This window comes from Haliaeetus albicilla, chromosome 4 (genome assembly GCF_947461875.1).
Source record: "Haliaeetus albicilla chromosome 4, bHalAlb1.1, whole genome shotgun sequence".
NCBI classification, from domain to species: Eukaryota; Metazoa; Chordata; class Aves; order Accipitriformes; family Accipitridae; genus Haliaeetus; species Haliaeetus albicilla.
In genome coordinates, this window is record NC_091486.1 from 16,990,212 (window position 1) to 17,016,375 (window position 26,164).

Here is a 26,164-nt window from a genome sequence, read left to right on the forward strand (position 1 = left end):
ATTGACCTCATAGATTCCTTCCATGCCTATGTACCTACAACAGAGCAAGAAAAAAACAAAACAGACTGGCTAAATACAGTGATTCTAGTTAAACAATCACTTTACAGAATTCTTTTCACTGTGCTGCAACATTTCATGGCTGGTTGGGTTTTGGGTTTTTTTTGTCTTCACCATTTCTCACAGTACATTTATTCTAAACTCTCATTCCCCTGATGGCTTGAAACTTTCTATACCAGTTTGTTCATTGCTAGCTGGTGATACTTGTTTTAGGCAAGCATTGCCTTTTACCTTAAGGAGTAAACACCTTAACTTCAAGGTATTTGAAGAGAACATTTATCTCCTTTCTCCATATTCACTTTTTCTAGACTTCTAGATGTCCTTGCAGACATCAGTGTTTCCACTACCTGCTATCTAATCCAACTGAAAGGAGCATCATCAAGTCAGCACAATTTTGTGTCCAAAGAAACAAATTCTGCTAAGCCTATGGTTACATAGCTTCCAGATGTGCCAGGGCTTGATCTGCAAGCTTGTGGTCTGCTTAAATCACAGGGAGGCAGAACAAAAAGCTTTAAAGTATAACCTTTTCTCCACTCACAGAAACTTTATTAACTGGATAATCTTAGTAGTTGCCTTACCAGTTCAAATCAAACTCCACCTTTCTTGAACACATAACCACACTGTATATAGCACTTAAGATACAGGCTCAGCTATTCTTCCCCAATCTCTGTCAGAGATACTTCATCTCATATATTCTAGGCTGTATTTTTCACTATTCCAACACATTTGCAATTTCTAGTCATCTGTGATTACCTAGGTCTTCCTCTACACATTTAATTTTCAACTGGTGAGCTCCTCAAATAAATTTTTTTTATTCCCTACATACATGGCTTTTGCTATTAAATTCCATCCCATCTCTATTACATTCTGGGTTCTGGGTTTTTTTTAATATATTTTTTTTAATACTTCATGCCTTCACTCTTTGTATCATTAATATTCTTCTATGTATTAAGCAATCACCATTAATCAAAACATTGCATTAGAGTAAGTCCTAGGGTATTTCTTGAGTAACTTTGCCAGTAACTTTCCTCCAGAATGAAAGTAATGTTAATATAATATTATCTCTCCTCCAACCAGGTCATTACACACCTTAAAATTCTTGTATGATTCCCCATCTTTTCTAGCTGAACTAGTAATTTCCCATGTAGCAGTTCTATCCAACAAGTTAAAAACTTTAAGACACTAAAGAAAAATGCAATTATAAATAGCAATTAAAATGAGAACCAGGACTTGGAAATTCTGTATAAATATTTTATTAAGTATAAAAGACAACTTACATGGATAGATGCTCTATTAAAACAAATCACAGGCCTTCTGTTTTCATGAAAAGAATCAAATGCTTTAAAGAGCATTTTAGAATGCCTCTTCCCTCTTCTACAGTGATGTATTACAAGGGACAGATACAGCAACATAGCAATAGCTGGTGTTTCTAATGATGCTATGACAATGGAAAAGGAGGGAACCATACAGAATCCAGAGTTGGATTCAAGGCTTGGGCCCTTTGATCCCCAAATCAACAAACACAGGCAGAGTTATGGAGTCAAATACTCAATCCACAGACTTTTAAATAGACCTTTGCAAAACATCTCCTTTGGAATGTCAGCTGGCTCTGGCAAATACAACTCTCTTCATTCTATTTAAGATAGGGACAATTGGAAATAACAATGGGAAAGAAAAAAAAAAAGGAATAATGTGAAGCCCTGGAAAACAGCATCAGAAGGCAAGCTCATTCAAGGAAAAAACCCTCCACAGATTACCTGTTTTTCTTACAGTACATATACATGCTCAATACAGGAGTAACACTTTAAAGTCATCATGTAAACATTTAATCTTCTCACAGATCAGATCAATTTTGTTTAGTGTTGTTGTTTTATATATGAGATCCATACAAAGGAGATTTTTTTTTTCTTTTGTCAAGACCTTGAAAAGGCACTACAAAAAGTAACAAAAATACTACAACAATGTGACTGTAGTAGTTAGCTATGTGGAATGTCATGTACACCATTAAAACTACAGTGTTATTTAATTTGTAACCTGTCTTTGACTTTTTACAGCTAGATGAGCAAAGAAGAATGTTGTCATTTTAAAAACCGAGTTGCAGAATGTTTTTCTAACTCTGCATACATCTAAAAAGTTTACTATTATCAGTATGTAAACTACCTCACAAACAACAGTCAGAGCCTGACATGTAAACAGTTAACTATACATAATTACATAGTTAATTTCATATTAGGATATGTAGGTTTGAGCATTGTTCAAGGCATAACATGGTCCCAAGGTGTAAGTTTTCTCTCAAAAATGAGAACGTAAGGTTAGTGCAGTGATACTAAAGTTATCTAAAGACTAAAGTCTCATGCAAGAGAGACTTTTCTGTTAGTTGTCATAGGAAAAATAAAATAATAACTAAAAAAACCTTTCAGGTGTCCACTCCTTGTATTGGACACTACATAGTAAAAAAAAAAATAATGTCCAAATACTTCTGCAGTCACACTTCCATCCCACAGAAGGCAACTGTGCACCTGCCTATGGATACAGCATGTTATGATGGGAAGTTTCCAGTTCTTACTGCTGAAGAACTGTGAAGACGGTTAATAGTAGCATTTTAATTAAATGATAAAAATGTAACAACTACTTCATTTTTATTATTTACATTTGGTTTTGGCATAATATTAGCTAGATTAGTGAAAGTGGCTTGTGCTGTTCCACTCAGTTTATGCCGTGGTGATGAGGACAATGTCTGGGTTCATAACTGTACAATGTGACATTTAAACTTTTATTTTTAAGATTTTTTTTTAATTATATAGAAACATTTTATAAGGATTATGTTTGGATAAATTTTTAATTGTTCTGTATTTCAAGTCTAAACAAAGGGACATAAATTGTATTTTTTCTATCTTTAGTTTTCATATTACTGCATTAACTTTTTATTACACGCAGAGTAAATGTTCTTACAGACAAGAGAAAAATGATCTCATAATTTCAATGTTGTGTGGAAACTTTTAAAAAACACTGGAGGATATGACACGGGAAAACATGAACTCATAAATGCAACTAATTTTCACATATTATATAGTAACCCTCTTGCTCTCAAACAGACTCAGCGAGTAGTTGACTTTTATGACAAAGCCGTGTAACAAAACCACTGAATGATACCGACATGTCTGAATTTAATTTTGTTTTTTTTCAGTGCATTTGTTGTTATTACTAGAAATCTTTCCAGGTAAAAAGAGATTCCAAGGGCAAGAAGGAATTTTTTCAGTATATATTTTCGTATGTGTAATTATCTACTGTAGGAGAGGTAATTTCTCTTATGTACTGGTAAAACTAAGGCAGAACATAATACTTGATCATTTTGCCAAATACCTACAAACCAGAGAACAAACGTGATTAAACATCCATAAGATCCAAGTCTGTTCCCATGAAAATCACGCAAGTATTTCCAAAACATTTGAGTCTCACTTTCTGTCAGAAAATCTCACATTGATGGAGTTTCCAGGAGTCAAAAGTCCATGGGTTTTGGCATGAACTGGTTTGGTTTTGGGAGAAATTTTGATCTCAAAATTCTGAAGCAACTGTGAAGATAAACAGGACAAGTATTAGAAAACCTGCAAAATTACAGATGAAGATTAGACTTTGGAAAAGAGAACATAACGGACTGTCACAAACAAAATACCTGCTGCCAGTTCTGTGGGGTCTAAGTGCTATAATTCCCACACAAGAAAGAAAAAATAGTTGTTACAAGGTAAAGATTATAGCTAAAAATCTTCCTCTTCTGATTGAGGGAGGACTCAGCCAGTCCTTTCTGAAGAATTTCCACACAACTAGATTAAACAGTCTGAGCTATCTAAGAAACTAAGGTCCCTTTCAAACCTTGCGAGCTTCCTCCCTATGTGTTTTTGATTTTGCTTCCTTTAATACAAATCAATACGTGCAATTATAAAACAAAGCAATAGAAGCGTCCCAATCCCATCACACACATTTCTCTTCCTGGGCAGAAGGAAACAAAACAAACATGAGACAGCAAGTGCACCAAGTGAAACAATCATCAAGGAGCCAAATAGTAGAACCTCTCCTGAACAGAATCACTGTAATTCAATCACACAGGTTCTCAATACATTAAACCTCTATTTCTATACACTTAATGAATGAAACTGAGAGAATTAGTTGCAAACATAAATCACAGAAATCGTGGGCTAAAACAAACTTCAAGAGATCTCACCTGTTTTGAAGCTGAACATAGAATACTTCAGCTATCTATTTTAAACTTTCAAGAAAAAAATACCGCAACATCCTCAGCTTTTCCTAATATTAAATCTCAAACACTTTTTCCTAAAAACTAAGCAATCTGCTCTTATCCTTCTCCTAGTAAGCATGGTAAACAATGCACTATTTTCCTATACTTAACTACCTTTTCAGTGTTAGAAGTTTGATCAAATTTTCATCTCATTCTTCTCTTTTTCAAGTACCTCATTCTTGGTGTTCTCTCCATCTTCTGAATTGCCTCCAATTTGACTGTATTGTCCTTAAAATGCAGCGCACAGGGTTGGTTGCGCATCATTGTCTAGCTGAGGATTCACCAGTGTTTGGTAAGACTGAGTAATTTAACTTCTCTTTCTGGCATACAACATGCTTGTTAATACTGTTAATACACGCAAGAATTACACTGCCTTTTCAGAATTAGCATCATTATTATTGTTGGCCGATTTTTTACTATACCCCTGCAGTCTGTTTCTATGGTACTAATTACCCAGCCAGCTGGTCAGCAATTTGTATTTATGCATTTGATTTCTTCTCAAGAGCAGTAACTTGCAACTGTCCTTAGTGAACAATTTTGTGTTGATTCTGGAATATTTCTCCATTTTTTCATAATTCTATATTCACATCCTCTGATTTTAACTTAATACATGTCAGCTTGATATCCTACACAAACTCTAAAAGTATTCTCTAATCCATCATTTACACTGTTCATGAAAATACCAACCTAAATCAAATGCAGGACAGACTCTTATAGAATTTTAATTAAATGTTTTCCCAGTTCAACAGCAAATATTTGACAGCTACTGCCTCCAGCTATTTCTTTTTTCCAACCAGTTGTGCATGCGTTTTATAGATACTTCCATCTGGAACAAACTTTATTTAATTTAATTGTGGGAACAATGTTTAGGACATATGAAAATACTTCCTGAAGTCAGAATACATGATTTATTTTATATCCACCACATTAGGTAAATGATCAAGTCAAAGAAAGAAATCAGACTGGTCTGACATGATTTCTCATTGATCAGCTCCATGCTTCATGTGTTTCTATTTTTAAATTACTTAAATATCATCTCGATTCTTGTAAATAGGTTGTGTGCTATTTTGTTGTAGTTTCTTTCCAGAAAACAAAAGCAGGCTCTCTATTACTTCCTTGATCCTCGTTTTCAAAAAGATGCAAGTATGTTTGTTTTATCCAGCCCCCTGAGAGCTATCTCACTCTGAGTTCTGAAAGACAGATGCTAATTGTTCAGAGATTGCTCTAGGAGTTTACTTAAGGAAATTCTAAGGCAAACTCAATCAAGTTTGCTTTGAATACATATAATAGGTCTAAATATTTTTATAGTTAAGTAACTATAAATAGCTTCCAAATCTTTGAGGTTTGATTGCACAATCTGATCTCAATATTTAAGTTAAAGGGTGTCTTGTAAATGACAAAAAATGTAGCAGCTGTTGGGAAAGCTTTCTTTATGATATGAAGCAATGGAAAACAATATATATCAATATGTACTAACTATTTCTATAACTATAAATAATATATATCTAAAATGATAATAAAGTTAGAAGAAAGAACAAGAAGGGACAGAAAACCACAGAACACGGAAAAATTCTACTATTTGTCTTAACATTGTGGTCAGTAAAAGGATGTAAAAACTATTTTACACCTTTGTAGTACTGAATTCTTCGTAACTAAAATACTGAAACTGAGCAGGTAACTATTCTAATATACATTAAGAAAGATTTCCAATTTGCTTACAAAAACCTTCTGTACTAAATCCGTAGATTTCCTTAACAGTCTTACCTTTAGTTTTACTCCATTTGTACTACAAACACCTTTTCTTCTGCAATGTAGTTTAACTAGTATGCTACATTTCAAGCATGATTATTTTCATTTTTTAAGCCTTTGCAGGATGAGTATGCTAGACAACACTCCAAAACAAAGTTTTTGAGCACTCTAAGTTATCCAGAAATGGTATACATAGAAAATTATCATACCAATATATTTTTCTTCTTGTAATGCTGTCACATAGTTCTAACCTGAATCAGTGCAAGATGAATTTCCAGCTCTGCAATTCTTTTTCCTATACAGCTTCGAATGCCATAGCCAAAGGGGATGGAACCAAAATTGTCTACTCTGTCCAAATTATCTTTCCTCAGCCAGCGCTCAGGTCGGAACTCATTTGCCATTGAGAAATTTTCTTCGCTGTATGAAGTAGCATAATGACAGAGTGCCAGCTGCGTCTGAGGAAATAAATTATATTTATATTTAGCTAACTCCAATACACATCAAAAAATAAAAAAGCATTTGTAATTACTGTAATTTCTGCAACATGAAGTGATAAAAACTAAGTATCTTTCAGTAATTCTAGAAGAAAAAAGGATGCCTAGAAAATCAGATCCCTTTCTCAACTGGTCAAATGAAATAATCTCCAAATTGTTTTAAATGAATTATATTATAATATATAATATACTTAATATATTCATTAAGTATATTATTGAATTAAGAATTCTGACTGTTTTAAAGCCACGTTGCTCTAACACAGAAGTGCTGTCATTTAAAATAGAGCCATACAGTTCTACCATGATCTCTGTGTAATCTTTGAATAGTATAAAGAAAAGATTCATAATTTAAAAAGGAAATTAAACTCTTTCTACAAAGGGAATTAACACGCAAAGAATTAGAAAACCACAAGAATAATGAAATTTATGCTTTTTTAATCCATTTGTAGCATTGCAGGAAGATGTTATTAATAGACTCCACCCTGAAGAATATTAAGAACAAGTCATGATGGTAAATTTCACTAGCAGGTGAGGACTAAATCTAAACAAACCCAAACAACAGCAATAAGTCAATTATAAAATCCATTTTTGTCATATAAATGGGTATTATGGGAAATAGCTTCCTCTTAACGCTCTAGCTTGGTGAAATCTTTTGAAATCAATGAAGCATATATATGTTGTAATTGTATTTCATACACAAAAATTAAACTGTGTTCTCTGCAGAGGACTGCAATAGAACCTACCCCTTTAGGTATCAAGTATCCTCCAATGATCAAGTCTTTTTGGGTCACTCTTCCATTTCCCGGCAATACTGGATATAACCTAGAGACAAATATTTGTGAGAAGTTCAACAGTAATAACTAGTACAACTTTAAAAGTTTAGATTCCAATTTGCATTCACAAATATACAATACAAATGCAATATGCATTCACAGCAAAAAGGTTTTTCAAAAGTACAGAACACCTTGGAGATTCAAGACCTTGAATCATCTGTAAGAATATGATTAACACCTGAAAAAAGTTATTTACTTGTAGCTGGAAGTTGAGCTATGTGGTCTATGTATTTATTTGCTTTACACATGTAAAAACATGCAATCAATTGGTCAAGCTGGAGATGTTTTAGCACTACTGGGAGCTGAAAAAGCCTTGTTGATGCCTTCTCTAAAATCCTCTTATTCCCCTCACCTCACTGTGAACGCTTGGTATAAACATGTAAAAAAAAGCATGTCACATGCCTTCAATTTAAGTCAAGAAGCTTAAAATGATTGTAGTGGCACTGCAAAGTACCAGCGTGGGGGAGGAGGTTGTTACAGTCCATCATACAGACTAATACTTAAAAGGCAAAAATCAAGCTTTCAATTACCTACCTTAACAGACATGTCCTACATATATGATACTACTTCTACCATACTTAAAAATATTAAACATTATATAATCTATCATATTTCATTGCTTAGGCATCCTTGGAAACAATACTGCTACAATAAATAAAACCAGAAGCAGCAAATAGCAGTAATGACAACTAAATACAAATGTTAGCATGGACTCAAAATCCATTACAACTACATGGAATTAATTTTTTTAATTAATGATTGCAGTTGTCTGTACTTACCTCAAGGTTTCTTTCAGCACAGCTCTAATCAAAGGCAATTTCGGGACATCATGAGCAAGAGGAACTTGGTCTTTCCCCAGCTTATTGACTATTTCCTCATGAACACGTTGTTGAATCTCAGGGTGCTTTGCCAACAAGTATGTTGCCCAGGACAAAGTAAAAGAAGTCTAAGCAAGAAACCACAACCATCACCGTCAAGTCCAACAAGATTAGATTAAAAATAATTTCAAGCCAAGAAAAGCAATCAGTTTTCAACTATGTGTTTTATACATCTGAAGTTATAAAACAGACTGGCAATGATTCACATCTGGACTCAATGGGATGTTGTCAGATTTCACAATCCCCTCCTCCATCCCCTTTCCATCTAAAAATCCCCCACATATCCAAAGAATCCATGCTGATATTTTCCCAGTGAAATATAAAAAGCAACAGAAAAACCAAATGCAAACAAAACTACATAAACAACACTGAAACATCAACACTCTAAACAGCAATGGATTAAGTTAACTGTTAGTTTTCAATAGGTATTTCACCTTTCCTCCCAACAAAAACATTTCACAGGAAACAAGATAAGAGAATACTACTCAGAACATTACTAACCCCTTTTAAGCATATGGTGGTCTCCTCATAGCATCCACACAACAGAATTTATACTATCACTGCTAAGATTATACTTTATCCTTTAGTAAGCAATGCTACACCACAACTGGCACTTTCTATCTCTTGAGAATTCCAACTTGACTGAAATTAAGCATCCAATTGAAAGCTTTCTTAAGGAAGCTCAAAGAGGAGCTCATACATTTAAAGGGGCCCAAAAATGTTAAAATACACGTGTCCCCCCTCCCTCCTTAATGATTCTAATAATCATTAAGGCTCCAGGAAAGAGGTACTGTGTGAAAAATCATTTAAAAATATTTTATACGAAGGAAGAAACAGAACACAACGCAGGAGACAGTTCAACTTTGAGACTTTGAGCACCAGATGATTTAAAGGAACCCATCATCTAATCCTTTTTCACCTCAGCTGGAAAAATTGCGCTTCAGTGCACATTTGTGGTTTAGGACACACTCTGGAACCATGAATTCACTCTGTCTGTAGTAACATGGAACTAAGTAGAGTATTTCAACTCTTTTAAGTTTTTGTGATCCACTACTTACCATTCATTTAACGATGAGTCCCTGTGTTTAAACTACCTGGATTTCAGGGACTATCCCATTCAAATACTAGACAGACTCAGGACATTTTGCTTCTGCTAGCAGCTGCACCCAAGACATTAAGGTCAAGCAAATGGCCTTACTCGAGCCCGTTTCCCTCACTGAAGACAGAAAATTTACCATGAAAAAATGTATTTTCCATGTTCCTGAGTAAGTATGGCAGAGAAAGTGACAATGCAATCATTCTGTTCCTTACCTGTGTTGTTCTTGCTATCTTACAACATTTAAGAGAGAAAAATTGTAATTCCTACCCTAATTTTCTTGAATTATTTTTAAATGTATTTTTTTCAACTTGTGTTACAAAGACAACCAGTATTGCTTTCTACACAGGAAACAGCTTTATTTTAGCTTCTCACTCATTAGCACAACAAAGCTTAAAGGTTGTAAACAATGTATGGGAAAAAACCCAACTTCTGGAAATGTCTTATTTTGGGCTTACAATTAAGATCAATCTAGAATGCAAATTCATCATGACAGTGACCTTTTATGTCTTGTCTTCCAACTGGGATATAATACTAGAAGTATCATTCTCAAAACCTTTCTTTTTTTCTTGTAATATTGAGTGGCTGTCCCTTGCTAAGATGCAACCCTGTTCTATTCCTCTCAGAGCTCAGAAGAGCTGGCAATTGTGCCAGATGTATACAGAACTTCTCTGATATAAACACTGTTTCTTCCCAGGTTCCCAGCTCCTTCATAACCTCTTAAAAATTAGCGCTGTTCCAGGGAGAGCCAAAATGCTTTGTAGCCAAAAACTGCCTTACAATTCTGTTGAAAGCTTTTATAATCCTCTAAACCTCTTTCACTTTCTATGATAAAATGAGATCTGAAGTAACAGCAGTAGGGGAAAAAAAGATTCCCTCAATTTCTGTCTTGTACTTGGAAATGAGGAAATCAGAAGTACCGTCCTCTCACAAAAAGATTGTTGCCAGCTGAGAAAGCTGAGTCAAACAGAAAGAGAAACTCTGGCTGGCATGAATTTGAACATTGTCCTTTTACTTTAATGAGAACTCTGTCACACAATAAAAATGGAAAATTAATGGTCTGAAAGATTAGAAAATGAATGGGATGAATAACTGTGCTTTACTTAAGAAACAAACATCAAAAAGTTCTCCAAACTCATAAGCCCTTGGGATATTTAACCAATGGAATAATCTTCAGCACATAAATAAGCTTTACATGTACTCCTTATTTCGGAACTCAAAAGTATTACTCTTGGGGTTTTATTTTTGTTTTCTTTAGAAACCTTACAAACTTTCTTAAATCAAAAAAATCTGAATTCAATTAGAGATGGCCACTTAAAACGCCTCACTACGTGTTAACGTATTGTATATATATTGAGCCCCATTACCACAGCTCTTTGCCTCAGACTGACTGTATATTGCCAGCATAAGCATGGGTATAGTGAACTTACACCTTACCCACATTAGTGCTAGCCTAACACGCCCCTCCTAACGGACTTCAGCAGAAACCAGGTATCTGATCCATAATGTGTGTCCCAGTTGATTTAACTAGCCATACATGAAAATCCTTTACCAAATTCTACATATGAGTTTATTGATCAATTTTTTTTCACACTATATTTCAGCAGCCTTTTCTACTGTGGTCTACCTAAAGAAGCACAAATACCAACCTGATATTCAAACTAGTAAAAGAAAATATATGAAACTGAAGCCGAATGTGAAGACAATTGCTATTTTATCTGTTCAATAAACTGTGGAACCAAATCCCAAATGATGGGTTCCTGTAAACCACAGCTGGAACAGAACACTGACTTCATTCCAGTAGAGAGATTACACAGTGCTGTAAGTATTTTCTATCACTTCAAAGATGTCATGACTTAAATGTGTCAGAAATTATGTCCTTATAAACAACATAACCCCCCTGAAGATAGCTGTGAATGGTACTGGTTTATGAAAACAAGTGTGCACAGGAAAAATGATAACAAGCTTACTGTGTCCACTCCTGCCAGAAGCATTTCAGTCATATTGGCATAGATCTCTTCCAAAGTAAGTTCCTTACTCACTAGAAGGTATGTAAGTAGCCCACCATTCACTTCTTCTCCTTGGTCCAGCTGAGACTGGATAGCCTTCAATTTGTTGTCAACATGGATTTGACCTTTAGGATTCAAAAAAATTGTTAAGCTTCCATTTTTATTTTTCTGCTGGTTCCATGCAGTAATGCCATTTCTCCCTTATGCTACACTACATAGCATGCCCTCCCCTCCCCCCAAAAAATATTTTTGAATTTGAATCTATTTTCTCAGGAAAAAGATAATAAGAGTGGTGGTGGAGGTCCTTGGGTACTCATTGTAAGGAAAGACTGAGCTGACAGGAACCTTGGTAGCTCACAGCATGAGAATGCTGAGCATGAAGAAAGGACACAAGAGACTATAGTTTCTGACATGGAGTGAAGGAAGCTCAAGGTCAAGTTTTTACGCCCACCGGGCTTGCTTTCTGACGACTCTGCAAGAAGTGGTGAACTCTGCAGAGCATGCTGCAACTCAGCACACACAGGCTGCTACAAGATGTTAGCAGCAACTGGAAGGTCAAGCCACAGTACTGAATTACACTGAAAACAAAGATGGAGAGCATCAAGTAGTAACAAAAATTGAAAAACTTCAGTGAATAACATTTTGAGCAATTTCGTCCGCAGTCCCATTTACACTTTAGTGACTACAAACAGCATCTTCAGTGAAAGAAGGGCTTTAAAAAAAGGAAAACTCCTCAGAAAATTAATGCCTCACAGAATGAGCTTACAAAAAAGTGAACTAGAATCAACATATTCCTTTATGAAACCTACACAAATACACATATTACATACAGTGATTTTCATCATTTAATTCCTTTTTCACAAAGTGATTAAACAAAGAAACAGCATGACAACAAGTTTCAAACCGAACAAATTCCTCAAGAACAGTTTTTCAGCTGCTGTTAGGATAAAGCTGAAGTCTGCTGTTGTTTTTAACCCACAAAAGGGAACAAGAGAACTTTATCATGGGAAATAACTTAGAAGTGGCAGTGCAAAAAAGTATGTGTTTCACAGAAAATACACCTGTATCAGCATTAAATGGATTCCCTAATGCCTACTAGAAGTACAGATCAATACATATTAAAAATTAAACCTATTACACATACTAAAAGTTAAGAAACTAAAGAATCTACCTTCAAGAAGACAAACACAGACCTACCTAGACCAATAGTGCTAATAAAATAAATTTAAAAATGCATGCAGCTTTCTACCATTAGAGAGGGAAAGAGAGTTAGGGGTTTTTAACACTCCAGAATGTTAAAAAAAAAAAATCTATATTGCAAAGACAACTCTTTCTTCTTACTTACATGAAAGCTGATTCATAAAGTAGCCTGGAATGCTTTATTTACAAAAAAACATACTGTAGTACAGCAGTCTACTTCTATGTCAACTTATATGCTTGTATGTGTATATATAAACTTCACAAAGAGTTTAATTAATTGCTAAAGTCTAATTTTTTACCCTTCTAGTCAGTTTTAGTGGTGATTATTTGTCAGAGTGCCTGACTGAATACTTGCTGAAGTCAACTAAACTACCCTCATTAAAATTTGAGTGGCTTAAGATAAAGCCTTGGCAAAGAACTTGGACCTGGAGTGAGGACTGGGTACTGAAACAGATGAAGACAAAAAAAGAAACAGCAATATAAAATAGGGGAATATTTAAAGCATACAGGTAAAATTCTTTTTTCAATAGAGTGTTTTTTAAAACGGTTCCCTTGGCCAGTCTGCATTTAATATTAAACTTACTTCCGCCACCATGTCTTCTTATAATTTTAGAAAAGAAATGCAGCGAGTCCTGTTCAAACACACACAGAACCTGCAGAAATACAGCTGAACTTTTCTACTACTAAATCTTACTAAATTTGAAGAGTCCATCCCAGGATTTGCAGAACTCTCTCCAGGGTTTTGGAATAAGTGGACGAAGCCATTTGGGAATAGCACCTGCATACATAGTGGTCTTAAACATACTAAACATCAACTCCAGAGCCTCAATATATTCAACAGTCTGCTGTGGGACGTTGTTTTCCAGGCAGCCCAACCGGCATTCATACAGAATAGTTGCCACACCTGCACATACGAAATCAAAGAATTTGCTATACACATGCATATATACATATGAATAATTTAAGGAATTAAAATGCTACCATAATGGAACTACCTTCCAAAAATATTTAGTTATTATTACTGCAGTTGGGAGCAGATCAAATAGAAATTTAAAACACAGTAAAAAAATCCCAGCTAAACATCATAGGGAGACAGTGGTTACAATGTCAATAACGCTCAGCATGAGAAAACAGCCAGGAATTCCACCGGCAGTAGAGCAGCCCTCCAGCATGTTTGCTGTGTTTCACATTGCACCGCTAATCCTGAGCCTGCCGTGTTGGCCTCTGAATACACAGGGACATACAAGTCCAAAGACATTTCTGGTAACTTGTGATAACACAGGAGTTTCTAGCAGTGGCTATACCTTTCTTTGTCATAAGCTGGTAGTAAATGAATAATGAGTATGCATAAATGGATAAAGAACTTGCACTCTAGACAGTGATTTTACTGCACACAATACACTCCATGTGGCCCTAAAAAACAGCAAGTGCGTGACACTATTCCAAGTGACAATACTGACTCCTCTCTTGTTCCTGACTGGCTGTAATTTTCTCAGATGCTTTTCTGCAGTACTGCAGTGATCCCTACTAGGAATACCATTCCCTTTCCTCCCCTCAAATAACAGTACTTTATATATATTTTCATTAAATTCTTCTTCTCCACTTGGGACCATTTCTTACATTTATCAAGTTAATCCTTACCTGTCCATTAGTGTCCCTGCAATCTCTCAGCTCAGCTTTTATAAACATAGCCAAATTATCAAATACTAGACAGAGCTCAGCCGGAAACTGCCCTACTGGAGTTAGCCAAAATGTTCTCTCAGTTTGACAGAAAAACATTTCTTAATTACTTCCTGAACACAGGTTTCTGGCAATTTTTCCTCCCAGCTTGCAAAATCTAGATCATATTGCCCAGTTTATTTATTAAAATATCACATGTTATGGTATAAAAAGCATTCCTATTGTCAAAATAATCTTATTTAATGATTTTTCTAAAATCCAGTGAGGCAATTAGGTAATTTAAAAAAAACATTTAGATAATTTCTTAAAGCCATTTGCATCAAATCAGAAGTTTTTAAATAAATTTTGTGTTTTCATATTCATTAGTTAATAGTTTGTCTAAATCTTTCCAGGAAATATTAGAATAACTGTTAACTGGATAATTAGAGTAACTGGTCTATTAACACTCTAATCTCTTTTTTCTCTGTTTTTCCTATTAAAAGCAGGTACAATAATGATGTTTAACCTTGATCCTGCCCTCCATCAAACTCTCCATAAATTCTCAAGTATATATACATAGAGATATTTTAAGAAACTTTTCTTTTTCCCTGTTGTTTGCTTTGTATTTCTTCTTTATGGACAAAAATAATTTTAAAAACTGGCTATTTTCAACTCACTCTTCCTTCCCTAATTTTCCTCCCTGGGAAGATATTTTTCTGTGCCTTTTATTTCTCTCGTGCCTCTTTCAGCAACTGCTAGTTCTTATGCATTCTTCTGCTCTTTACATGGTCCTTTCAAAAAAATCTTACATGTTGGTTCCCTGAAGAGCTGACAGTGTAAGTTAATTAAAACTGCAATTCATATAGGAAATAAGTGCGTGCCAGGCACAAGTTATAAATGAAAAGCTAAAAGAATGTGAAGAATTTAAACTAACCCATCAGTGAAAGTGAATCTGTAAGCTCAGAGTTTAAAATTCTGTAAAATTGGTAACTCTTAGTTTAATGCCATTTTTAGACACTATTCATGCAGAACAGACTGAGGTTAGTTTACCAAACAGGCAGCCAGCAATTTGATACAGCATCTTCATAGGTGAGCAGTTTGGAAGTTCTTGCAAATCTCAAATTATTCAGCTGCCTGTCAGCAAAGAGTACCAATGTTTTTAAAAGGCACTATGTATAACTAGATCAGGTTGTATGCAGTCAGTTGAAGGAATGCATGAAGTATGAATCACTGTTGGTTTTCTATAAGACCATGGGAAATGCCATACTAGCTCAGGCTGTAGTTCCATTCAGCGTTCCCTCATTAATGGTAGCCAGTGGCAGATGATTCTAAGGCAAGCATAACAATCCCACACTTGGCATGTGTAGGCAGGGTAAAGCAGTATCTTCTCCCACATTATGCTATGAACAGAATTTACATACATCACACAGTGATTCCTCACCTGGAATTTGGCCAGTATGTTGTCAGATTAACATGTCTTAGAAGTCACACTGTCAGAAGGTCAACACCCTTATTCTTGAGAAATTCATACAGAAATATGGAGTACTGAAACTGCTCAGGGCCTTGATTTTACATTTTACTTATATACCAGCAATTCCACAGGAATTGTCCCTTAATACAAGGTATCATCTCTTTGGACTCTACAAAGGAATTCCACTGATATCTACTGCACTAAGTAGGAAGACACCTGAGTGCAGAACAAGCTTGCCTTTTCAGATCAAGCACGATGGGGCACTAGCCATTTGACAAAAATGCCTAACCATAAGCACACTGCTTTATATGCATTTTCTTTACTGATATTATACAGCCTGGGCTTACCTTCCATTGAATACTTGAAGAAAAGGTTGTTAACATTGGTCACTGTTTCCCCATCGTCCTCTTGACTTCTGAGGGTGTGGATTCTTTTAATTAAGTCTGTGATAACTTCATTGACTCCTTCAGAGTAAACAGCCACATCTTTGGGTTTCAGAATTTTTTGCCTCAGTACACTTCTCATTTTTAGCCACTGTTCCCCCTCCCTAGAAGAAATTATTAATAACGTCTATACACAATTTTCCTTAACAATCATCACCCGGGTAAGAGCTCTGCAATGAAACTGTTTATGATTTTTTTCATGTCAAATGAAAGCAAGTGGTGAAATGAAAATGATGATAACATATATTTGGTATTATGCTCCTACATTTTTATTCCACATTTATTGCACATCCTCATTAAATTTCAGTGTTGCAACATGTACATGCATGTGTAAGTCAATCTCTAGTTTGAGTGACAGAACTTGTCCACTCAGTGTGCTGAATTTGACAAGTATCTCTGTATTAGTATTTTAGTAGCAGCTAACACAAGAAATTAGCAAAATTTGCTTATTAAAATTACTTTAAATAAATATTTGAATGGATAGTCTGCAAAATCGCTTTTACCTAGAATTGGTGCTTAATTACCAAAGAAAGGTATCACATTCAGATCTGACAAATCAACAATTTGAGCTAGTACCTTAAATTCCACTACTGATACATCACTTTCAGTTACCCTAATTCTAAACCTACAAAGGAATAGGATAGCAGACCTAGCTATAGAGAAACAATTTACAGCTAGATTCTCCTTTAGCTGAGTTATCTATTGAAATCTTTGTGCTGAAGACTAAAAATCTGAATTGCAGCATCTGCATACTTCCTATGAGCAGAGTATTTGGGAACAGTGGTTCCAGGGATATCTTTCAATTCCTTATGAAGACAGGCAATTGTCTTTTATGCATTTATTTTAAATTGCTATGTATTTCCCATTAATTTTTTTCACCTGGAGCAATGCTGCTGCAGGGTACAGAAACTTATTGGCCAGCAAAAGAATTTAATCTCTTTAAACAGATACTTTCTGACTATCTCTTGATTTAAGATCTCATCTCACAAAACATCAAGAAACTGTTAGTTTGACTCTGAACTGCGGCTTAAGATTTGAGTCTGCAGTGCAATATATAATGCCTTTTGCCACCATGAAAGAAACAGACTGTCCATGACTCAGGAAATTAGTTTCCCTCTAAATAAACATCCTATGTCAGTGGGGACTGTGAGTAGTTCCCAGTGGCAATTAACCACACCCACATGCACTGCCAATTTATGCAAGCCGTAAAGACAGATAACTCTCTACAATCAGCCACATACAAAAATATCTGCACGAGGATGCACAACAGTGTGAATTTACCATACAGTAAGTTCTTTGCATTAATCTACTGAGGGGGCACTTTGGTGAACAATAAAGCTAAAGCCAGCCTGAGCCAACAAGTCCACACAGCACACTGCCAACCAGATGCAACAGTCTAGATCTGAAGCATTAAAAGCACAGTTTGCACGGTGCTGTGCCGAAGTTTGTAATCCCTATTCTGCAATACTGCTTCCAGGTAAGTGAGTCAGCTCAGACAATTCTAGCTGATACACACTCCCCAAGAATGTTTTTATGCAAGGCAGCTTGCTCCGCATTCAAACTACACATCACTACCATCCCTTTGAAAATTTACAGCAGAACATTCCCCATAAATTCCTATGCTCTTCCCCCCACTAAACACACAAATTTCCCCACACAGTAAGGCCTGAATTCCCAAATGACCTGTACAGTCCTTCAGAAAAATCACTAAACTTTTACAAGAAAACAAAGAAAATTAAGGAGTAACAACACTTACGCAGAAATAAGTCCCGTGGCTCTCCCTCGTAGGTCTCTGTATTCCTGCCAGGATTCCATGTTAGCTCTTTGTGGTGCTCTACCTTCTGCTCGGAGGACTTGAGCAACCATATCTCGATCTGCAATGGATACAACAAACTGGGGACCAAAGTGAGACTTGAAGATCTTTCCATATTCCTGAGTGTGTTTTTGCTACAATAGCACCAACAAAGAGAAACAGAAGTAAAGTATTACTAAGGAAAATTAAAATAAAAGGAAACTGACAAATTTGTTATACAGTGAATCAATCTATCATATCTAGAACTTGATCCACAGCCTTCCGGTCAAGGAATGGTTTGAAATGTCAGGAGAAAGCATCTAAGCATTACTGTCAAATATTCACAAGGAAAATGGAGAGGTCACACCATTCAGGGCCTCTGACTGAGAAGACCCAAAGCTCTAAGGCACAAAGCATGAGTGAAACCAAATACTGGGACGTGGGGCACTTAAAAATACATCCCTTCAGATCAAACAGGTTAGAAAGAATGTCTGAAAAAGTGAAAAACATGGAGGTAAATAGGGTGAAATTAACAGTATAATACAAAGACATAACAATTTACTTTTAAAGTCTTTTGTAAATAAAGACTTAACTCTACCATTTTATTCTTTACAAAAAACTACGTATAAGTTTCTCACACCTAACCGACGACAATGATAGCATAGCAGCCTAGTGAAAAACTGTATTTTCTCACAGCTTTATCAGCAGTGAACGTTAGAAAGACATATGTTAATTCTGCAAAAGGACAGAAATGTTGAGGTCTTATCCCTGCAGTGAGGTTTATTTAGTGGCTGATCCACAAGTTGTATGATTCAAGCTGAAGGCAAGGAACAGGCAATTAAGAAAGAGGATTGGAAAACATTAAATTATGCATAAAAAAAAACCCAGAAGTTTCCCAGTAAGATTGCACTATCATTTCAAACAAATTTAATTCCGACACGGTCATCAAATTAAACACCCAATTCCCACGAATTCACTTGGAGTAGAGGTACGTCATAATTTTAGGGGAAAAACACCTAAACTGCAAAGGAGTTGTTAAAGAGATATTATTAGGACTTTAGATTTAAGAAAGCTGTAAATTTTAAAGCCTTTATTTCAGGTTAAACTAGCAAGACAAGATAAACTGACCAAAGTTTAACTTCGGCATGTTACCTGCATCTAATCCAAAGACATCTGCTTGCAAAGTTATGTTGATGATAAATCAAACATGTTTGATACAACTACACTAGTGGAAGTCTAGTGTTGACTGAAGATTAACTTATGAGAAATACTTTTTTAATCAGTCTTGGTTACAGAGATGAATTGTTTAATTGCCAACAGTAAGTTTACATATGAATCACTCTTCAGCATATGGTACCAAGGGCTTATAAAAAAGTAACTCTTTTTGCCTGGTTTCCAAATAAAACAAGAGTTATGCAATTGTGGTCTCTGCCAGTCTCCTCTTAACTACTTTTGGAACACAACAGCCAATTTCAGTCAAGTTTAACAGAGAGTTAAAGGTCTCCTACAACTATATTCTTGCCATTTTCAAAAACCAGCATCTGGATTCAAATGAGACATACATATTAGTCACCCTGATGAGGGAAATGCTACAGTAGGATCTCAACTGTTACCGTTTCTGCTTGGTCTGCTGCTAACCAAACACCACATGCAGACCAATGTATGAAGAAGCACTCCCAAAACCCAAAGTAGCTCTTGCCTTGGAGATATTTTAGGGATATTGAAACTGAACTTGGAAAGAATTCAGAGCATGAGTCTTTAAAGGAAAGCATGAGTTGGGAGACAAGTGCTGCAAGGAAAAGGCAGGGGAGTGAGGGGGACACAGGTCACCAGTCACAGAAAACAGGTTCAACAAATTTTGCTATTTTATGGAGCAGCTTGTTTTTTCCACTGATGGTGAGGTTTACATGGGAGCATAAACTTTAACAGAAAACAAATCAACTGTTGAGCCATCCAATCAAATAAATGAAATACTAGTTTTAAACCAGAAACAGATAAGGACAAGGTATTTGAACGTCTCTTGCTTTCAACAGAATGATGTTCAGTGTATCAACTTCATGTTTAAAGAAATGCCCGGAATTTCTCTTCAATATTTTCTATCACAACATAGGTTTTCTTTCCCTTGTTCCAAACCTTAAAAATACTACACTTTAATGTCTCACATACCACTCTCACACCAGACATTCTTTCACACATCATAAATTCAAACTGCCAGCATCCAAACCCTCCCCCCTCACCTTTCTTTTCTTTATAATTGCATAGCACTGATGAGACAAAAGAGATCTAACCCCATCAAATTAAAAATACTTTCCCTTTGTCATAATTGCTGTAGGCATTACTGCTTTGGCCAGGACTAACTGGAATCATGTTACTGAGAACAGAACCTCCTTTGTGAAAAAGTCCTTGACTTCCCCACCCCTTCTGCATATAGCGTACAAATACTTGTGTGTGCCGAAGGACATCGTTTAAGTAGCCGTGCTGGTTACCAAAGGGTTTCAGATTAATTCATTCCTGATGTTCACTGTATTGTTAAATTTAAACAGACTGTTATTAATCCAGTTAATGCCTATTTGCATCCAGCGTGTATGCAAACAGGGCATCCATGACTTGTAAAATGATTTTTGAGACTCTATACAGAATAAAAACTAGTATCGTATTACAACTCCTCCTTATCCTTCCTCCCGCTTCCCTTTTTATGAATAACACTCGTTAAAGAATCTATCCGTATCAGCTAGTGATAGTGAAAAACATATACTATTTAGGTTGTCTTATATTCCTTTTAATATTTTGAATAATTTTCACTGTTTTGACTGTCAAAGAACTTGAACTCAGTGGTAGCATTTTTTTTTAGTGTTATGAGACTATGGTGAATGCCTCTCAAATTCTGTACACCACCACAGAAGCAGAGAAAAAAAGAAATATAATGCAACAAAAAGCTCTAGCTATCATGAAGTTTCATCTGCATGCATCTTGGTTAGCAAGCAATTAAGTTGAGCAATTCATCATCAGCAATCTAGTTTGGCTGCCATCAAACACAGTGTACACTGAGGAGCCTAACACTTTTTTTTAGAAATCTAAATGGTAAATAAAACAAAGCCAGACAAAACCAAGCAACTTACGTGATTTTTTTTTTCTGTTTCCTGCCTCTTTCTGGTGTTTTTAGGCCCTTTGCAAATCCTAACTTTTGAATTTTGGTTCTCAAACCATTTAAAGTTCTGTCCTGTTCTCTTTGGTTTCCCTTCTCTGTTTTTACTTCCCTCTAATTTTTGTTATTTCAGTGATTTTCAGGCACTGAACGTCTTAGGCTTGTCTGTGAATCTCTTCCTAACGATCTGGGAAAGGTCACTAAGAAAAACAAAATAATAAATGCCACATTTGAGGTATTCCCAAAGAGATCTGTACTGCCAGTGGAAAGCATTATGGATCCACAACTGCAAAAGGGTGAAAACCACTGCTTTACTCCCTCAAACACAAGTGCTCGCTTTAGAATCACTTGGGCTACCTGGGAAGGGGCCCCAGGAGATGCACTGTGACTTCTCAGGAATGAAACCCACGTGTTTGGCCAAGCAACCAGAAGAATTCATTTTTGGCTAGAGACAGCCTTATGGTAAGACACTTGCCCATGCCAACATCCAAGAAATGCAGTACGGAGGACGAATACTCGCCCGCCCAAGCCCTGATGTCCCAAGCACGGATAACTGTCCTTCACCCACCTTCGCCGGGTGCGACTGAGGAAGGGGACCCGCCGCGGCCTGCGGACCACCCCCCAAGCGGAGGTGCCCAAACCACAGAGGGCGGTCCTCAACCCCCGCCCGGGTTCAGCCTTATTTTACCGCCTCCCACCCCACCGCCTACCCCACAGCTGCCGCACGCCAGGTGACAGGAGCCGCTCGCCGCCCGCCGCCCGCCCCGCCACCAACCTCCCGCCGCCATCAGGCCCCGCTTCCCGCCTCCCCTCCCCTCCCCCTCGCCGCACCGCCCGCCCGCGAGCCAATGGGGCCGCCAGGGGAGGGGGCGGCAGAGCCGGCCGGGGGCCGGGGGCCGCGGGCGGGCGGGCAGCGCCGGCCGCCACCGCTGCCCCCCCCGCCCCGGGAAGGTTTCAAACCGCCCGCCTCCTGCTGAGGGGAGGGTGGCGGCGGCCGTGGGCGGGCCGGCCAGCGCTGACGGCAGCGGGGCCAGGCGCATCTACCGCCCCCTCAGGGGACCTATATAGGGGAAGTATATTTATGTAAGGGGAGGCCAGGGGAGCGGTGAGGGTTGGAGAGACAAAATGGTTTCTGGCCACAGCGGGGGAGCGCCGGGCTGAGCTGAAGGAGGGGAAAGCGGCGGGAGGCCCCCCCCCCCCCTCCGCGCACCGTCCCGGCGGTAGCGCCTCGGCCGCCAGCCGCAGCACGACTGAGGCGGTGCGGGCGGGACGACTGAGGCGGTGCGGGCGGGAAGCCGCCCAGGGTGCCGGCACGGCCTCACCTTCAGGGTGGGCGCTGCCGCCCCACGTTCGAGGAAAGCCCACGTTTCCCAGCTCCGCCCGCCAAAAATAAGCCCTCTGCCAAGTCCGCGAAGCAACCCGGTTCAAAAGATGGGGGATTTTTAATTTTTTTGTCCAAGGCACCTACCTAAAAGTTCCAAAATACGCACAAAGATGAAGAGGGGGAGAGCTCAAAGACGGGGGGTGCCGGCGAGGCGGTCACCCCGCGTACGAGGGGAAGGGGGATCTCGGGCGGAGGGTGTCGGCAGGGCTCGGGAGCCACGTACTCCCCGGCTCCCCCCCACCACTCCCCGAAACAAAAAAGCCAAAACCTCCGAGCGCGGCGGGGGGCGGGGGTTGAAGGGGGGGATCCTCGCCGTCCCGGCTCTTTCCTAACAGCGGGAAGGCGGCGGCGACTAGCTGCGGTGCTGGTAACCCGGTGATTAGGCAACGCTTTGTGAGGGGAGAAGAGGAAAGGCTGAAGTAATCCTGACGTGAATAAAAATATTAAATAGCCGAGCAAGCTGTACCTGGATTTCATGAATGCGGCCGAAGCCGTCCTTCCAGAAGAACTCGTAGAGGTTGTAGAGGGTGTTGGGTCCAGGCATTTCTTGCAGGCTCTTCACCCTGCCAAGCTGGTGCGGGCTGGGCTTCAGCAGCTCCCCTGCGCGCCCCGGGTCTGCCACCATCTCCTCGCCTTTGTTCTCTGCCGCCGCTGGTGAGTTATTCTGCACCTCCAGAGACTGGCTGCTGGAAAGTTTGGGCAGTTGGTGAAACCTGCCGACAAAAATCGCGTGGTAAAAGTAAGTTCTCTCAGATTCAAGCGCCTGCTTGCATTTCATTGTCAAAACCCTCGTGAAGAAAGACATGTCTTTTAAATTCAGAAAGGTCCACTTTGCTCCTGCAGCTGCTTTTTATTTGGTTGCTCTTTCTTCACTGCCTGCTTTAACTTGTACAAGCAGCACTTCTCCAAACTTACTGCATGAGCATCAGTTTACACAGACCATTATTTAACGCTCCCTCCCCTAGGGCTGGAAAAGGGGGGTGGGTCTGGGATGAGACTTGAATAGAATGAACCTATTATTTTGTATAATTCAAAGCAGATAAGTTTACCCATTAAGCATGCAGCCAAAGTTTAGTTTTTCCCTCTTTCCCCCTTTGGTTTGGCAGAAAGCTCACATAAGGATTATCCTATCTTTCTCCTTCATTAAAAAGGTGGGTTTAGGGCTATTTTTTCTGTGGCATTAATTCACTCCCATGTGTTAGAAAATACTGTATTTTCTGCGAGAAGTTCTCTTGGTACCATTCTTCATCCTTTAACATATACGGAAGACATTTCTGCATCCACATACAGATAGCAATGGTTTTACACAGCAACCTTACAAAGAGTTCCTGTAAATTACAATATCCAGGGATGTTATTTGTATTGCAGAATGATTTATCTTTTGGACAGGAGCTTGTGCCAACTTTTGTAGAAAATCACCAGTGCCCTGTAACTACATAGTGTTCCACCACAGTTTTTCCTCAATTCGGCGGCATAGATCTGTAGTCACACACAGAGAACTTGAGCTCCAACCTGTCTGTCAGTTTGGTTTGCACAGTTTCAAAAGTGTTTGTGCTATCTTCATGTGTATTTCTGTGTAATTCCGTAGGTGTTGGTGATAATCTGTAAAATGTTGATTAGTTTCAGAAATTATGTGGAAGAGACCACCTTGGTTTTAACTGAATCAGAAGCTCAGGTAAAGCTTGAGGACAGAGGAAAGTCTCAAGGAAGATCCACATTTCCAGAACTTAGTTATGAATAAACTGCTGGAAAAGTAAGTCTAGTGAGCTTCAAAGTTATTTGCCTTTGTTTTCCTTCTGTTTATTTTTCTACATTTATATTTTTGAGTCTGCAATCCAATTAAGATTTGTGTACATGCTTAAATTTTACCACTGATAACTCCACTGAAATAAATCTACCTCTGAAGTTAGACATGTGCACCAGTCTTTGTAGATACAGCAGTAAATATTACAGGAATAAAAGGCAGATGGTCAACAGTCTTAAAATCTGTAAAGTACATATTGGTTTGAGCTAAAACAATGTCTTTAAAATGGGCTTCATCATACTTGAAAGGGTCCAGAGAACAGCTACATTAAAAATTAGAAGTTTTTTTTTAAAATGACATAAGGAGGAGGTTGAGAGAATTATTTCATCTGGGAAAGATGACTACCAGGAGCATGACAACAGCCTATAGATGTTTACACCTTTTGTTAAAAAAAAAGATGCATGTCGGAGAGAGAAGACAGAAAATAATGGGCTTAGTTTACAGCTACAGATTTCTTGGTTAGATTTTCAGGCAGCCTTGCCATCACAGATATTTTGGTGATATCTCAGATATTTCAGATAGCCAAGGTATCTCAGGAGGTTATGTAATTGCTATCACTGAACTTTGTAAGAACAGGTTTGAGAAACATCTGTTAGGCACGTCTGGGTATATCACTGTCTAGATTACCTCTGAAGTTTCCCTTTTCCTCCTCCATTTCTACATGGTGTTGCTACATTATTTCTTTAATATTTATCTAAAGATGCGTTGAGAGACACAGTTACTCATAAAATAAATACTTATGAGGAAAAATATTAAAACCAGCTGGTGAGTGTAAAATTCAGAACAAGTTTATCATCATAAGTAAATGGAAGGCTCCCTTAGGGACAGTGGAGGACAAGAACAACAAGGAATATCTCCCAGAGCAAGTAGATGCACTATGAGATCTCTGCAGGAGGATTAAAAACCAGAACATTTATTTATTTGACAGAAAAGATGGACACACGTCCTAGAACATGCAAAGAACAATCCAAACTATCTAAATTATCCACACTATCTAAATTACATTTGTCATATTCTATGAACAATAACCACAAAAATTTAAAGGTGTTGAACAACAGTTGTCCCTAGATTGTAAGTCAACAAATAGAATGGAAAGAATAGGAATTCACTTTGTAATGAACAGCAATATAATCCCTTAGCTATACATATTAAAGGTTATAGCAGAATTTAAAAAAATAATTCTTAATCTCAGTACAATACTTTGAATTTTTTTTTTCAAATTTATGCAGCAGTTCTCCAGCTTTAAAAATCATATTCATATTGTAATTCCTAGATTGATGGAGGGAATATATGCACTCTTCCTAAAAAAATGCTGCTCACAGCTATCAGTATGGTAGGTATTTTTTTTATTATTTTAAAGTCATACACCATTAAGATAGTGTAAAGCACCTGCATCTGCTTTTGTTAATATGCTAGTGAGATAAACTCAGATACATTATGCTGTGAAGGCTACAGTTTTGCAACTGGCAGTAGCTTTCTCCTGTTGTACGTTAATTCCATATTTGGACATTCACTCTTTTCCCACCATTACCTCTTTTCCATAAAAAAATCATTGCAGGAGAGAGTGTTTCTAGCCAAACTACTTGAAAAAGAGTTTCAGAAGTCTTGCCTTGTAAGTACTTCACTAGAACAGTACCTGTTTCCCTCTGAGGAATTTCTGGAGGTGGCAGTAGTCCCAGCATAGGAACTGTGTTGTATAACCCCACTTTCACTCAGTCTTCTAAGCAGTTCACTTATTGTTAGATTTTTTTTTGTTTGCACTGAAAGAGTCTGAAACACAGATCCCATTTAAAATAAACAGGTAAACACTCAGAGAGTATGCAATTTCAGCAAAAGAGGGACCTGAAGGCAGCACT

The 26,164-nt window shown here is 37.7% G+C and overlaps 1 protein-coding gene across 4 annotated transcripts; it reads right to left on the minus strand.

Moving 5' to 3' along the window:
* Window positions 1-1,464: 1,464 nt before the first annotated feature.
* Window positions 1,465-23,414, minus strand: CYP27C1 (cytochrome P450 family 27 subfamily C member 1). Of its 4 annotated transcripts, none has more exons than XM_069781078.1 (9): window positions 22,971-23,414; window positions 17,940-18,130; window positions 16,088-16,287; window positions 13,305-13,514; window positions 11,372-11,535; window positions 8,207-8,373; window positions 7,338-7,416; window positions 6,352-6,555; window positions 1,465-3,629 (listed from the first exon to the last, which is right to left on the minus strand). In XM_069781078.1, exons 1-9 carry the CDS (start codon window positions 23,307-23,309, stop codon window positions 3,513-3,515), a joined length of 1,671 nt encoding a protein of 556 aa, XP_069637179.1. In that variant the 5' UTR covers window positions 23,310-23,414; the 3' UTR covers window positions 1,465-3,512. The 4 variants fall into 4 exon arrangements, with proteins under 4 accessions (XP_069637179.1, XP_069637183.1, XP_069637182.1 ...); XM_069781082.1 differs by lacking the exon at window positions 22,971-23,414 and adding an exon at window positions 21,689-21,809; XM_069781080.1 differs by having other exon boundaries at window positions 3,520-3,629; window positions 6,310-6,555.
* Window positions 23,415-26,164: the final 2,750 nt, after the last annotated feature.